The 16,555-nt window shown below is 40.7% G+C and overlaps 1 protein-coding gene across 6 annotated transcripts in view; it reads right to left on the bottom strand.

The window, feature by feature from the left end:
- Window positions 1-547: 547 nt before the first annotated feature.
- Window positions 548-16,555, bottom strand: part of Ubash3b (ubiquitin associated and SH3 domain containing B) — a 158,196-nt gene continuing 142,188 nt past the window's right edge. For 4 of the 6 annotated variants that reach the window (XM_004870909.3, XM_087212573.1, XM_087212572.1 and 1 more), the window contains 6 exons: window positions 16,085-16,207; window positions 14,630-14,722; window positions 13,152-13,296; window positions 8,275-8,381; window positions 6,696-6,805; window positions 548-5,095 (listed from right to left, as the gene is read on the bottom strand). In XM_004870909.3, the coding sequence (XP_004870966.1) occupies window positions 4,958-5,095; window positions 6,696-6,805; window positions 8,275-8,381; window positions 13,152-13,296; window positions 14,630-14,722; window positions 16,085-16,207 (716 nt within the window). In that variant the 3' untranslated portion in view covers window positions 548-4,957. The remainder of the gene's footprint in view (window positions 5,096-6,695; window positions 6,806-8,274; window positions 8,382-13,151; window positions 13,297-14,629; window positions 14,723-16,084; window positions 16,208-16,555) is intronic. The other 2 variants (XM_087212574.1, XM_021249040.2) reach the window with 1 other exon arrangement.

The following is a 16,555-nucleotide window of genomic DNA, read 5'->3' as shown; positions in this document are numbered from 1 at the left end:
TGAGGCTTGTTTCAACCCTTCCTGAACCCAGACCTTTCCTCCCTTCCCTGCTGTGGAAATGAAAGCAAAAGGGACCTCGGGGGTGCCGCCATCTGCACATTCTATTGGTTCAACTGGGCTGAGGAGAGGCGGGGGTGGCAGTTTATGGCCTGGGCCTGCAGAAGTTTAGAGAAGCCATTTGTCAATAAAGGAAAAACAAACAAACAAACAAACAAAAATAACTTTAAAAAGTTGCGTTTTCCAGTGCTGGTTACAGAAGAAAAGTTACTTTGTGTTCCCAGCGGTTTGCACATGGGAAAAAGTGGAAGCGTTTTAGAGCCTGCTTTGTTAGCCACCCCTCTGGTCTGGATGACCAGAGTGAACAGAGACCCACACAGCTGCCCTGCGTCCTCTACCTTCCGAGAGTTAGCAGCAAGTGTCCCTCAGGCCCACTGAGAGAAGAATCACACTTTTAATGGACATTCCCAAAATCATAATGACCACAGTGACTTCTGGGAGCATGATAGCAAAAGACACCACTCAGAATTTAATATGTGATTGCTCTGGATTAACTGAGGATGCAGTTTCTCTTTATTAAATCATCTATGAGCCATTTCAATGGTGATGTGCCTGGAATGGAACAGACTGGTTACAATGGTGCCAGCTGTATCAGGAGGGGGCCACTCCCAGCTGGAAAGCACAAACGCCACAAGGAATATACAAGGAATCTGGCAATACAGATAGGCGTGGTTTTCTTTCTTGTAATTACAAACTATTTTTCAAATAAATACACCTGTATCACATAGAAAAAATGATACAATAGTCTTATAAATGAGAAACCAATTTCCCTTCCCCAAATAGCAGGTTTTTGCAGAATGGTCTTTGCATAACCAAAAAGCTTTGGGATAGTATTCCTGTCTAACTGGCAATCAACAAAAGAACAACTACACATTTTTCATTATACATATGTGTCCTGTACAGAGTCCATGAATAGCTGAACAGCTGCAAAATTCCGATTTTTGTGTGAGTTGTGGCAGCTAAGTAATACTGGGTAAAATATTTGTAAGAATTGATTGTATATTAAGTTTGACTACTCATCGCTATAATTGTAAGCCTACATACTGTACACCAAACCTAATATTACACGTATTTAAAAATCAACTTATTTCCTCTTGCATTAGAAGCAATCTTTTCCCCTCTTCCCTTAAATTGTCATTACAGCTAGTCACTTTCCTAGGAAAATTCAATAGTTGAAGTAGTAAAGAGAAGCAAATCCAATTTTAATCCTATGTTTGAAAAATGAAAAGCATCTGCCATCACCTAACAAAATATTCCCATCACCTTTGTAAAGTCAACATTCACCTAAATTGCTGTTAAATCGCTCTTTTCCCACCCTCCTCCACTAGTCTCATCCCTCCCATAAGGGGGCCTCCTCAGACCAGCGCCTTTGCCTTCTCACATGTGTGCTTGGATTCTAATTTAAATGCAAATCACCCGAAACCTCATCATTTAACTTCGTGCCGATTTGGTACAGTTGACTGTGCTGAAGCCTGTGAAAATTAAACAGAGGTTCATCTGTATTCCAACACATGCATGACTTAGAGTAAATTCAAAAGAGCGATTCATCACCGCTTTCAGATTTAAACACTGGCATGGGGAGTGCCTAGGTTACTGCACAGGGAAGCCTTTCTACAAAGGCAACGAGATAGGAACTTCTCTTCTTGCTGCTGTTCAATTAGTTCTCAAAGACACTAGGTAATTGAAATAAGAAACTTCATTTTAATACGAATACAGTGAGTTGAGTGGAAAAGAAACATCTATGGCAATGCTACACACAACATGAGGACAGTCTATATGTGTCTCAAACACTACCGACAAGAAAATGATTAACAACCATTTATCAAACTGATATTCCAGAAGGCATTTTAAAAATATTTTTTGCAAAATCATCTTTCAAATATAAGAATACTTTAAAATAATTCTTTGGTTAAAATATAATTAAAATAAAAAGTAGAAACTCCTCCAAGCCTTTCCCTACAGAGTGAAAAATACCCTCCTCTTTCAGCCATCAGATGGCCATTTAATCAGCTCTTCAGATTCTTTCAATCTAAATGTAGTGGGAAATGCTGTCATCTGAACTATCAGGGAGGCTCCTGGTGCCCAGGCGGTGATGGGAAACAGCCTGGGAAAATGAATCCCTCAGCCCAGCATTAAATGTGCCAATTATTCTGGTCCACAAGGAATTGATGTGGCATTTTAAAATCACAGAAAGCAAAGTCCCACCTGTGAACAACACTGGGTCCTCAGCTCACTGAAGTGGCATACTTTTAGAAGCAGCAACCTTTGAGATTTGCAATCCCAGATTAAGTCCTTTAGCTAATTTCATTTCCACTACTTTATTTCAGATGGCTTTCTAAGTTAAAAACAGCCCTTTGTACAAGAAATCATTTGATTCTTTTCTAACAATTCCTTCCTTCTCTTCTTTTCTGTCCTTCCTTCACATGTCATAGGTTTTAATCACCATCAGCCTCAGATCACAAAGAACCAGCCTCAACTTCAGGTTGTAATGTCAACCTAGAATTTTTGTATGAATTTGAAATTGGGCAATATAATTTTCTCTTTTATTACACATGGGTTCAACATGATTTCTAAAGAATTTCTCAGTTGGAGTCCAATTTTAATTTTTTAAGTAGGTAAGTATGAAATGAGATTTTAATGTGAATTCAGATGTCAGCCATTTTGATAAGCAAGCTAGTTAATTACAGCAGAGGAATAAAATTTTTCTTGTACTCAGGGTTCTCCACCTAAATTATCCAGAAAATTGTTTCAGATCCATTCTTCCTTAGGCTCAGGTAGACAGTTGCCTAAGGCTGTACTGATACTGCACTGAGGACGATGGAATGAAGCCCAGTAAGTCCAGCTGATCATCAGGACAGGCAGGACAACCTGAAGAGAAGTGGAGAGGGTAACATATTCTGAACTGTATTTTATAAAAGTACAGACACTGTCCAGAACACACTCCTACGGTTTCAAGGAAATCTGACATGAAGCGTTCAAGCATTATTCTGAGCACTCAAAGCCCATGAGAATTTGTGGTGAGTCTATAAACATTATAGATATGATTAGGCAGTGGATCCACTTCATTACAAATACCAGAAGAATGAGTAGCAGGGACATGAAGTTCATTAAGTTAGCTGAAATGTGAGTTTTAAGAACTTTAGTGAGAATATTTCCCTCCCAGATATTTTAAGTTAAAACATATAAACATGTCAGCACAGAATTATTTCTATGGCCAGAAGCTGGAGCAATTTGTCCAATGCTAGGAGAACTTGCCACTATTTGTTTCTTAAAATGGAAATTTTATAACTTATTTCTCTAGGTAATACAACCATAATCCTTTTGCTTTAAAAAATACAACCATAATCCTTTTGCTGACTAACATATATAGCCAACCACCTTTCACTTCCCCCTTTTTCTAGCAGTCATCAAATTTCAATTTCAAACACAAGTATAGGTCTGTTTTTATAAACCATTATGTCTTATACGTCTGGGTTTTTAAACTTATTCAATGTTGCTACAGCATATATAGATTTGTCTAACACTAATATTCCCTTTAAATAGTTGGGATTTTACTTTGCACACACATTCTACACAGTGAACTATATCACACCAGACCACTGTCTGGCTCTAACAGTCAGCTACTCACACAATTAACAGACATTGATAACTGATGTTTTGGTTTGATTGTCATTTATTTTTCTTTTAAATAAACTTCCTCTAAATACAGGAAGTAGTTGTAATGAGAAACCACAGGATGTGGCTCTCTAGCTTTCCTCAAGTAGCCCTACCTCTTATAGCTTTTAAATTATCATAGAAAGACAAACAGAAAGAGGACAGCACAAGTAGCAGTGCAGTCATGACTGTCATCAGCTAAATTAGTTCCCTGACTTCATTACACATCCCTGGTACAACTGGTGCATCTCTGGACATTCTGTTTGGTTGGCATGTACTGGGAGGGCACTGCAACCTGGCCCTGGTATGGTTTGTCAAGATGTCCACATTGCACAGAATGAGCTTCCTGCTGATTCAAATAATGTCCTGAACATACATCCTTTCAAAACGTCAACCTCCTTAACTAGTTAACACTGTCAGAGTCTAGGAGCAAAGACAAGAAATTCTTGGTGACTTAGAAGTGCTGTGGCTCATTAGGCTGCAACACAGGTAATTCCAATATACTTTATAATTTTCAAGTTCTCCGCACCTATCATTGACTATATCTCACATTTATCTCATCGTCCTCTTGAGGATCTGAAAGTGCTTTGGAGAGCAGAAGTGCTTCCTCTCCCCATTTCAGAGACAGAAGCAGGAAGCCCCCGCCCCCCCCCCCCCCAAATTAGGAAGTACCAGGGCAACTGTTAGACCCCTTAAGCAAGTGTTTGGAGCCAGTGACGCTAATGTATGGAGTCGACTAGGAGTAGAATTTCATGTGTAACCTAAGGACAACTCTCTGTGGGGCATGTTTTCTAAGAACCTTAGCAGGATTTCTCAGCTTGGCTTTGCCTAACTTGAAAATGGAGTTCAACAGAATGTCCCATCCCCAGACTGCATTCCAGACACACTCCTTTTTCCTGCATTTCTCCCGAGAGTGGTGGCAGCTCCAGTGGGGAGGAGGGAAGCTCCTTAGCCATGCACAGCCTGAATCAGGGTGAGGATGGTCCTCTGCTGCAGCTGTTGCAGGTTCAGGAAGACAATTCTCCAAAGCTTTGTTAGCCAGGCAAGAGTCCCAAGAGTATGTATTTTTCTCCCCCAGAATCATGCCTTTTGCTCATTTATGCAGTCTCGTCACCAGAACCTTAAGCATGAAAGGCAGTACGTGAAATTTGAGCTGTCCACTTGGAATGCGGTGCAGGGTTCCACTGTTACGGAACAGCCGAGAGATTCTTCTCTAAAAGACCTTTTCTCCTCAGCCCTTGAAGGCTTACTCTTGCAGCAGGGTTTCTCTCCAGTTGAAGCCTCCAGTGGGTCCATGGGTAAGGGGAAGGATGGGTGGGTCTGTCAGCTGCCATATTCCAGTTTCTCCTAATTCTTCACAGGAACAAAAGCCCAGGTATGGGATCTGAAGCAAGAGCAGTGAGCAAAGGGAAAACAGACACAGTATTAATCCCTTCACTCCCCCCCCACACACACAAGGATGTTCAGGGGGGTTCAGAGGATAACAGGAATTAATAAGGGCTTTGCAGAAATGCATTCCTTCAAAAGCCAATAAATAATGTGAAATGGATAGAATTGATAAACTGGAGAAAAGAGTATTTGTACTGGAAGAGGATTTATCAGAAGGATCTATTAAAAGTGAATACCCCCTTACCGGGGCAGGGGATTTAGCTCAGTGGTTTTGCTGCCTGCTGCGCAAGGGCAAGGACCTAAGTTCGATCCCCGGTACCAAAAAAAAAAAAAAAAGTGAATACCCCCTTAAACGTAGTTGTTTATAGATTGCTGCTTAGTAGGGTGGGAAAAAAGAGAACAAAATTATATGTACTAGTTGCCCACTCGAAACTTCAGACAGCACTGAGCCCTATATATACACTTTTTTTCTATATATACGTATCTATGATAAAGTTTAATTTATAAATCAGGCAGAGAAGAGACAACAATAATAAATAAGAAAATATGAAAATTCTAGTGAAAATTATGTGAATGTGGTCTCTCCCTTTCTCTGTCAAAATATCTTACTATAGAGTAGGTCCTGTATTTTGGGGTCTTGGTTGGCAGAGGGTAACTGAAACCTCAGTAAGCAGAACCTCAGATAAAAGAGGTCCGTTGTAATGCTAAGGAGCCTGGAGTTAATCCCCAATTGCATGTCAGGTTCAAAAGGCACCTCAGATATTTCTGAAATGACACCTGGGCACAATGGGGAAGATTATTCAATTTTTTAAATAAACTGTTTCACCTTTGCTTTATCCTTTTTCTGGAAGTGCATGGCACATCAGTATCTGTGACATTCAAAGTAGAAGCTGTGTTCTTGCTAACTTGACAATTTCAAAACTTACTTTCCTGTTACGTGTCCAAAGAGACATCCATAAACAAGATAAAAATCCCTGTCCTCCAGCAGTTTACAGATTACCGGGGGAGGACAGATGCATAAGTGAGCTTTTTAGAAAGGAGAAAAGAGTTTGAACAGGGTACTCTGGTGGTAGAGAAAGGAAGTAGCAGCCTTGCCTGAGGGGTAGTGTAGGAGGTGGCTGACCAGAAAATCTCTTCCACAGGCACCCCCAAAAAAGTGGGGGCCTCCCCCTAGGGTTCTGTCTTGCTGCCTTGTTCCTAGATTTGCCTTTCACTGGGATGAGGATCACTGTAATTCCTTGCCTCCCCTGCCTGGCTTACCTGTTAAGACCTCTCCTCTAGCTAAGCTTTTGGCCATGTTTTGAGCTCACCTCTGTTCCTCTACTCCAAGGTACCTCATTGCTTCTAATTCTAAGCTGCTTCCTAAATTTTAGCTCTTACAAGCTGGAACTAGCACTAACACATCTTTTCCTTTTATGCAAGGCCTAATAAAGTGCCTTATACAGAGTACCACTCAATACATCTTGGTTAAGTGAAAATGAATCCTCTTAGCTCAGTGTAAATGCATGTTTCAAAGAAATTATTTATTGGCCAGTCACTGAACTGTTATTAAACTACCAGGCATCATGGGCCCCCTAAGTGAGAGAATGAATTACCTTGCGGACCATTTGCACAAAGTCCTTGGAGTTCTGAGGTGATAGGCCCTGAAGCTGGCAGGTACATGCTTCGAGGGAAGATGCATGGGCCACAATCAGAATATTATTTCCTGGAGATGGAAGCAAAGAATGGGAAGATTGTTTCTAGAAAGGCAAGTGTAAACTTTGTAAATACTATACTGAAAGCTATGTGTTCTGGGACAAGCATCCTCAGAAAGAAGACACGTTGTCCAAGCAATACTATAAAAGTTCTTCCTTATCATTAAGGCAGCCTATTTAAAACAAAGATTTTACCTTAAAATAATTATACTCAACACAAAGAAATGAGAAATGTTTAAGGAAAGGGAAAAGCTAATTATCCTGATTGGAGCATTACCACTGTATAGATGCTGAAATATCACACTGTGCTCCATTAGCATGTGCAATTAGTATGTGTCAATTAAAACATTTTTAAAAAGGGACAGAGAATGTAGCTCAGTGGTAGCATGCTTGCCTAGCATGCATAATGCCCTGGGTTCGATCCCTAGCACTGAAAAAAAAATTGCAAAAGGAAAAAGAAAGAAGAAAAAATAATTGTATAGATTCACAGGGGGTTACACATATATACATATACACACCAAAGAGATTTCATGTCCTTTTACCCAGCCTCCCCCAGTGGGCACATCTTTTGTAACTACAGTACACTATGAAAACCAGGAAATGGACACTGGTATAATCTATACATCTTATTCAAATATCTTCTAGGCTTACAAGACTGAATTTGTGTGTGAGTGCACAGTTCTAGGCAGTTCAATTGAGATGCAGAACTGTCCCATGTCCAAAGGGTTCCCTGTGCCAGCCCTTCTACTACAGGCTTAAATGTTGCCACTGCAAAATGGTGATTACTGGAAACCTGGCTGAGAGCCCCTGCTGAGTGTCTTCACGGCAATGAGCAGCTTGGGTTGATGACCGGGGGTGGGAGCCATCTGTCCACTGCTGCCCACTGGTAACATTTTCATGTACATACTTCCAGTCTCTGCTCTATCCACATAGACATAATAACCTAAAATTGACACTGAAATTAGTCCTACACATCACTAAGTATTTGAGCTCAATTTTGAGCAACCACAATAGGAAACAGACTTGAGCCTTATGCAGCATTCCTCTTGGTTGGTGGCAACAGGAGCAGTAGGTGTATTTGTGTGGAGAAGTTTGCGTGTGGAATCCATGCTCTTGTATCAATTATAGGCAAACAGTGTTATTCTACACCACTTCTAGAAATTGTAATAGGGGATCTCCATAAGGTTCAAGAGGACTAGCTACAATGCAGAATCTACATTATTTAGTACAGTAACTAAGTCTAGTGTCTTCCCCTGGAATACCTAGTGCTTTAGGTACTCAGAGATGTTATAAATTTAATGTGAAATATCTAGGAGATAGTTTGGAAATATATTTCTTCCCTATTAAGCAAGTGTCAAAACAAGTTCAAATACCTTGAATAGGCTATTAACCATGATGAAGAAATGACTACATATTTAAATATGCAGTCCAAAATAATAGCACCTAAAGAAAAGGAAAAAAAAACCCCAGTATCACCTACCTTTACTTTTACATTCACCTATTATCTCTTTTGTTACTTGGAAACTTCTACTGATATAAGTGTCGTAGGATTCTGAAACCACTAATTTGCTGACTGGAATGTGAGGTCTGTAACATAAAAACAAACAAAGGGTATTAAAACATTTGGATCCTGAGACAAAGCAATTGATGTCACTCTAAACCTTCACTTTAAGGCCTTTTAAACGTTCCCCCTATGTCTGTTTATCTATTTCCCTAGAAAGAAGAGAGGGGCAGGATTTCTACTATATGGAGATACAGTTGACATGTACAGAAATAAAGGCTACGTGTATGGTATCATGGTGACCTGTCACCCACAGCATGACTAAGCAGTTTGACTACTTTTACTGGACATTGGTCATTAATGGTCCTAATCACATAGCTAACAGAAAGCAAGGCAGAGATTAGATCTCTTAATTTGATCACGTGAAATGTCCCAGGCCTCCCTTCAGAAGCTTTATGCACAATAAACTATGAAGATCAGTTTTAAAAGCAAGTGTTTAGTCCATTTGATTTGTGAGGTTATGAAATTTCCACATACCTTCTCCTTCTCTTTCCTTATTTTGAACACAAACCATATACAGTAAGTCCCCAACTTAGAAACATTCATGTTGTGAACTTTCACGGGTGTACTGTGTAAGATTCACAAGTGTACTATATAAGACTCACTTTGTCAGACTATGAACGAATCAGACTTATGAACATTCTCCCGAATGGAGGTCGTTCCTAAGTCAAGGACCTACGGTATCTGGTATTAGAAACCCAGGAAGAAAAAAGATGAAGAAAATAAAGATGAAGAAAATCCAATTTCTGTGCTTGAGGAACTGTCTGTGTGGATGGACTGAGTGGGAAGGCCATTGATGTAAAAGGTAATTATGACACAATCTACAAAAGTATTTGAGAAGATCAAAGCACCCATCATGGTGATCAGTCAGCAATACTCATGGGGTCCTGCTTCCTCTGCCTGCTTTTACCCCTGTATATTTAGAGTTTCTGGTCCCTCAGAGGTTCATCTTGTTCTTTGAGAGTACTTATGTCCTTTAAACTATTTTCTCATTATACCTTTCACTGCTGGGTGTGTGGTGCCTGGTGCAGGCGGTCAGTATGTTCTCGAAGTAAAATTTACATGGCATGCACCAGAGTACGTTTCTACTACTGCTGCTATTAGTACTAGAAGAACATTTATGAGAGATTCTCACGCATCAGGCCCTGTGCCAGCACCCTGCCTGCATTCTTTCAGTATGATCTTCCCAGCACCACTTTTGTGACTCCCAAGTTTCAGGATGACAAAACTGAGGCTCCAAAAGGCAACAGTTGACTTGCTTACACTGTTTGCAACTCTTAAGAGTCTAGACTTGAATCTGGGTCTTAGGTCTGGCCTGTGAGCTGATCCTTCATGCCGGAAAGCTTTTGACAGTGCCCTCGTCAGGCTGCCTTTCAGTACAGTTGGCTTTACTGTGTAGAGGAGGGATGATATCGTTCCATGTGAAAGAAAACCTATGCTTGTCTAATCTCTTAGCCTGGTATTTTTCCTGGGAAACAGCCCCTGAATCTCACCCTACCCTGGGGACAGGTAGAGACACAAATCACCACAAGTTAGGGCTGGACCTCTTTGTTCTAAGGCAAATTCTTTCTCTCCCCGTTCCAACCTCTCATCCAGTCCCATTACTGTTTACATCCCTTGGTCTCTATGGAGCTGCCCCACCCTCTACATATTGCTGGGAATGTCCTGGGCACTTTATATGTATGGTTCACTGAGTCTTTTCAAGGGTGAGACCATATTGGGATGGATGGGATTTATGTAAATGAAGAACAGGATGGATGCTGGAATCTAGATCCTACTGATCAGTTCTTGCCTTTGGTCTTTCTCAGCACCTTGAAGCTGAATCTCTGAATGGCTCTAGTCTGACCACTCCTGATGGGCATAGGACAGCCAGCCACACCTGCAGGATCCTGTACTGTCCGCTGAGTCAAGTGGTCTTCCAACCACCACCAGATTTGGTACTCAGTCCTCTAGGTTCACAGCACCTGTAGTAAAGCCCTCTTCCTTGTCCACTCTCCAATCCCTACTTGCTCTGGTGCAGGCCTCTGGCTTGAGCCCAACCCAAAGCTTGATTTGTTGCCCTTCAGCACTCCAGACTGATACCCTCCCTCAGCCCCTTGTCTTCCCCAAGTGTCAGGGCCCATTTTTTTCTGCCTTGCTGACCTGCTAGCTTCCCAGAACAGTGCCTGCTATCTACCCCCAGCCCCTAGGCTGGTCTTGTGCCTGTGGATATGATTGGATATGAGTCAGCAGTCTCGTAAGTTTCCCTAACCTGACTTCCAGGGCCTCCTCCCTCCTGTTTTCTGCTGGGCCCTGTTGAAAGGTGACAGGGCTCTTTAGAGAGAGTGCACTTGACTCCTGTTACCCTGGCTCTCAGGGGTTGTTTCTCCTCCCATCACCATGTGCCTCTATCATCTGGGCATCACTGACTCATTTCAAAAGGCTTGTTCAAGCCCAAGTGCTCATCAACTGGAAACTGGATAAAGAACATGTGGTTTTTTCATAAAATGGAGTACTATTCAGCCATAAAGAATGAGAAACTAGAGTCATTTATAGCTAAATGGATGCATATTGAGGCCATACTCTTAAGTGAAATAAATAGGACACACATGTGTAAATACCAAATAGTTTCTCTAGAGTGAGAAACTGATAGTGTAAACAAGGGTTAAAATGATTAAAATGAATAATTGATAATTTGAAATAGGAAAAGGTCCAAAGGTGGAGGGGTGGTGGGAGGGGAAGGGGAAAGGGAAGAAAGGAAAGGAAAAATTATGAGAAAGAAAAAAAAAATGGAAACAAAGTCTATGTAAATAGGGAAGGGTGGTGGGGGTGAAGGGCGCATAGGTAATGGGGAAAAAAATAAGAACTAAGATACATCGTGTTCAGGTACAAACACCCAAAGATAAATGTAAATGTATTGTATACCTAAAATGTACCAATTAATATATAAATTTAAAAAAAATTTATTTAACAAATACTGACCACCTGTTAAGTGCCTAATTGTGACCTAAGTGATGGAGACATAGCTATGAAAAAATATAATTCCTGTTCTTATAATAAACAAAGAAAAATATAATCTGGAAAAAAAAAAAGGCCTGTTCATTTGGCATCATTAACTTCAGGGAAAGTTTCAGTCTAGGACCATGTATCTCACATGCTTTTAACTTTGGCTTTCTCAACTGATTTGTAGAATTAGAGGCTTCATCTCTCTGGCCCCATCCCAAACAAAATATGGTTGAATTAAATTCTGATTTGCTGAAGAGGAAAAGGAAATATGGAATAAGAACCATGTCTTGGTCCCCAAGTCCCCAGGATTCCTTCTTCTGATTGCCCTGCTGGTGAGGTGTGTGGTCTGTGTGCACCTGGGTGTGCAAGCCCTGGGGAGCTTCCAGTCCAGCTTGGGAAGCGCTGCAGATTCATCTATGGGGAGCTGAACACATCCACAGTCAGCCTGTGTTGGCCTGGATGGGGCTGGATGGAGAGGGATGAACTCACTTCACCAATATTGGCAGCAACTCAACCTCTTTCTGGCCAGAGGGAGGATGCCTGCTGGGCTGCAGACAACAATTTATTCCTCAAGGACACCCCCGTCAAAGACAGCAAACAGTGGCCAGAGAACAAAACGTGAAGTCTATTAGTAGGGGGCCTGAGTGACTGATTTAATTTTATTTTTGAGGACTTCAGATTCCTTGAAGGCAAGAAGAAGTAGCACGCGATCAAGCAATCAGATTATCTGAGGTCTTATCTGCAGAGCAGAAAAATGAGTATGGGGGGAAAAATAGATATTCTCTCCTTCCTTAGCCAGAAACTCATATTGCTGCATTTGTGGTTTGGGTAGGTACTTGAAATGACAGATACTACAAGGAAGAAAGTTGTGTTTATTTTGGTCACTTGTTCCAAATTCTACTCGAAGAAACATCAGTTTCATTTCCCACTACACGGCTATGACTGTCCCTTTGCAGAGATTTTACAAATGTTGAGTGAGTTTAGGATAGCTAATGTAACAATAATATTGTCAATTAATTGTTAATTGTATACATGTGGGTTATTAACCTGTTCAGAATCTACACTTTTTAAAAAAATTCCATCATAGAGAGGCTACTAATCTAAGGGAAAAAAAAATCAACAGAAAAGGATTGAGAATGACTGTAAAGCATATTACATAATACTTGAGAAGCAGAAATTGGTCAATAAATGTTTGTCATCATTATGACTTTTTTGTGTACTCACTAAATGTATAACTTTAGGTGAGTCACTTGAACTGCTTTATAGATTAACAATGGCTTGCTGGGCTGGGAATGTAACTCCATGGCATAGCGCTTCCCTAGTATGTGCAAAGCCCTGGCTTCCATCCTCAGTAACACAAAAAATTTTTAAAAGTGGCCTTTTCACATTACAGGATTATAGCAATAGTAAATGAGCACAGGATAGAGAGCTAAAAATGCTTTGGAAAATTAAAAGTGGAAATTCAAGGCAAGACATCGTCACCTCCCTGGTCTTCCGAGTTTCTGGACTACATTATCCCTAGCTGATGCATGTTCCTGGAATGCAAAATGGTTATTAGACTAAGCTAGACATAATAAAATCAGAAAAGCCAACACAGGAGAAGGTTGGAGTGAGAAGTATCAGTCATACTAATGCTAAATACAATGGCATGCTGGCTTTATTTGTTTGGCTTCTGAAATCAGTTTCACTTCCACCATTACTGACAAGTTCACAGGCTGGCTGGCCCTTAATCTGCTTGATCAACTTGGCCTAGTGACAATGTGGAAGGTGTTTTCACATTGGCTCTGGGCAGCAGCAGTTTCAGGGGTTACCTGTAGGTTGTATCAACACTCAGGTTGGCTGCGGCTAACTCTGATGGAGGTATCCATGCAGGTAACGTGTTCCCGGCAACCCACTTTGTCCACTCAAATAAACCAGGCTCCACACGAATCTTTAAGTGGTTCTCTTGTTGCAAACCTTAGAGGTAAAATAAAATAAAATGAAGACGAAGGAAATGCCATTATGTTCTCAGTGGAAAACAAATTATAGGCCAAACTACTATAAAAATTCTAAGGCAGTTATTCTTTTCCCTACTAGATGCTATATATAGCTGACAGAAAGTGGGAAGCATGTGGATTTGGACAAAGCTTATAATTTTTGTATTTTACCAACACACGAGTTTAATACTCAGGCTACACCTCTGGAATAAATGCTGGCTTTAAGTCATGTCTGATTTAAGAGGAAAAAAAACCCATGAGTCATTGATAGTTTATTCAATTTTGTGACAATTATGATTTCTCTTTCTAAAGTAAATTCTATGACCATCTTATCAAAAAACTTAGCTAGTCTCCTAGCATCCACAACTGTTCCGCAGCTTAAATTATATTTAAATATCACATAAATTATTTATTTTCTCTATCAGAAAACCTAATGTTTTATGGACCAGTGCAGAAGTGCTGTGTTTCACTGGACTGTGATTACCTTCAGAGTATGAATTGTCCCTTTATATTAGCTTAGCTTTCTTTTTTTTGGTACCAGGGATCAAACTCGGGACCTTGTGTTTGTGAGGCAGGTGCCAGAATCACTGAGCTAAATCCCTGCCCCTTAGCTTAGCTTTCTTTATATTGCATTTGGTCCAGTTTCTCTGTGCAAATTTAACACATAAATGCTTCTGTAGGGAAGGGAAAGTTTACTTAAGGTTAAAGAATTGAAGACTCATATAGTGTCAAATTCTTTACTGGCTTGTCTATTTCTGCCTCTTTTGTTTTCTGATACAAATCTTTTTTCCCCCCGGTTTTTTGTCTAATGAAATGAGAATAGAGATCTTTGTACCACAAAATTGTATGGATTTTAGGGTGAAAGTTGAGTATCTTTATGGCAGTGGCACTTTTAAAGTTCTTCTTATTAACTAAAGAAACAAGGATGATCAAGATATGAGACTCCAGCAGCACCACTGTGGCTATAAATTACTGGCAAACAACAGATCAAAGCCAAGTGAAAAACTATTTGACTACCTAAGTACAAAGAAAGCATCACTGCTCTACAAGCTCTAAAGATTTTGCAAGCCTACAGCTCATTCAAGAAAGCTTTCAATTCTCAGGAAAAACATTATTAGTATACTTTCTTTTGTCTGGCTTATGGCGCTAGTGCATGAGTTTGTGATTTGTGCAAGATCAGTCATCTTGTGAAAGAATCCTTGTTCACAATTCCAGATTCAAAGCTTTCAATTGGTGAGTATCCCACAACACTACAATAATTAGGTGTCTGGAGATGAGAGACTAATGGATTTCTGTCAACCTGAGAATCTCACCTTTCAAGATATTGTGTGCGGTCTGAACACAGCGTAGGGATGGTGAGCAATAGACGTGATCGATGATGGTTTTGCTTTCTAACAAGGCTTCTCCTGCAAGGAAAATCATGGAGAATCAGTCTGTTAGATTTACCTGGACTCAGCTCGACCCTCAGTGTAATGTGTTTCCAAGCAGACCCAGTGGACTTCTCTCATCCAGTGCAGCCCACATAGATCCAGTAGTGTTAGCCTTGTTTCCAATAAATCCCCTCACCAGAGTGCCTATAGGAGATGCCAAGCAACAGGCCCCTTCTTATTTTTCTCATACCTTCTCTTTAGTGGCTACAAGTAGCAAAATGTCCTCTTAAGGGAAACCTAGAAACAAAGCAATGCCCTGACTTCAAACAGGACAATATTCTAATCTCTCTATTATAAGGAAGGGAAAATTAGACCTTGCTTTAATTTCATGCTGTGTTAACCAAAATCTCAACTGGTCATATTGGATGCCAGAGATAAATCTCAACATCTGATGCTTTAATGTTTGCTTCATACAATCTACTTATTTTCTCTACCAGGTAAATCAATACCTTAATATGGTGGCCACGGTCTTTTGTGAACTTGTCTTTATTTATCTTGGCATCCTGTCTCTTGCTTGGCCTCACAATTTATGCTCTAGAAACAAGAAAGTTTGTTTTCCCTGTCGCCTTGATGCTATTTCTTACTCCTGTGATTTTGTTTACAATGCTTTTTCTCCTACAAACACCCTTCTCTTCCTCCTGCTCATTCTCCTGGCTACTCTCTCTTCACATCCCAGCTCGCCTCTCTTCTCCTCTTAGAAAATTTTTAAATTTTCTAAAAATTTTTAAAATTTGTACTCCGACAGTATTCGGTGCATAGTCTTATTATTCAGTGTCCATACTGCATGATCTTTATCCACATATATGTTTGTTTCTCACAGACTCACACTTGGGCCCTCGATACCTAGCCCAGTAACTTACACAAAGTAAGTGATCAATAAGTATCTGTGAAATGGCTGAACAGCACAAGGCATTGTCTCTGCATGGCTGGTATGGAGCAGGGCCACAAAGAACTGAGTGTCATAAAGCATTAACTGGCCTCTGTAAATTTTACAATTTCTGGGCTCTTTCCTCCTCATCCTAGCTCTTTCCTTAGGGTTATATTGTCAGGTGCTGTGGTCAGAAGCTGATGTGTCTGTCACTCCAGTGTTATAAGTAAACCAAGTGTGACCTTCCCCACCATGCTCCTGAACAGGGACCACAGGTTGTTCATTTTGATAAACCAAGCCAGCACCGGGAACCTAATGGTTGTGGAACAGGTCCCTTTTGAACTGAAGAAATACATCAATCACTGTTGGAAAGTTATGGAAGGTCCCTGGAAGTATCCTGACACACTCTTGGCACTAGTCTTTTGAAGAAGGAGCCAGGAAATCCTGGTCAGTCACTCCGGGACACTTACCCACTAGTCTTGCTTGCATGCACCCGAATACTGTGATTGGAGCATCTTTCTCATAGTCCCGGAAGCCACCACTCCGCTGAGGTAAGCTGTGAGGCATGTTCAGGTTGGTGCGTATGTAGCGGCCTGGAAGGAAAGGTTGGACAAAGGCTGAGTGAGTTTCTTGTTCTTAGGACTTGCCTTGTTGATCCTGACACTGCTTCCTTTCTGAATCAAGCTCTTAGCAGCCGATCTACAACATTGAATCTGATACTTTTTATTCAGTTGACTGGTGTGGAATCTACTCCTCTGCTCTGCTGACGAAAGTGACAAGAGATAGTTTCTAAGTGAAAATAACAACCAGACACTGTAAACCAGGTGGAATTTTCTGATACCTATCTTAAAATGCCACTACAGTGCAAGGGGAACTAGATGAGCCAGGATGATTTAATGGAGGAGTCTCTGACCATGGAATCATGACATGTCCCTGAGATT

Source organism: Heterocephalus glaber, unplaced genomic scaffold, assembly GCF_053883595.1.
Source record: "Heterocephalus glaber isolate CG9 unplaced genomic scaffold, H.glaber_assembly_v1.0 deba00001431, whole genome shotgun sequence".
In the NCBI taxonomy this organism is placed as follows: domain Eukaryota; kingdom Metazoa; phylum Chordata; class Mammalia; order Rodentia; family Bathyergidae; genus Heterocephalus; species Heterocephalus glaber.
Note: the sequence above shows the minus strand (reverse complement) of the source record. Positions and strands in the feature narration are given on the sequence as shown.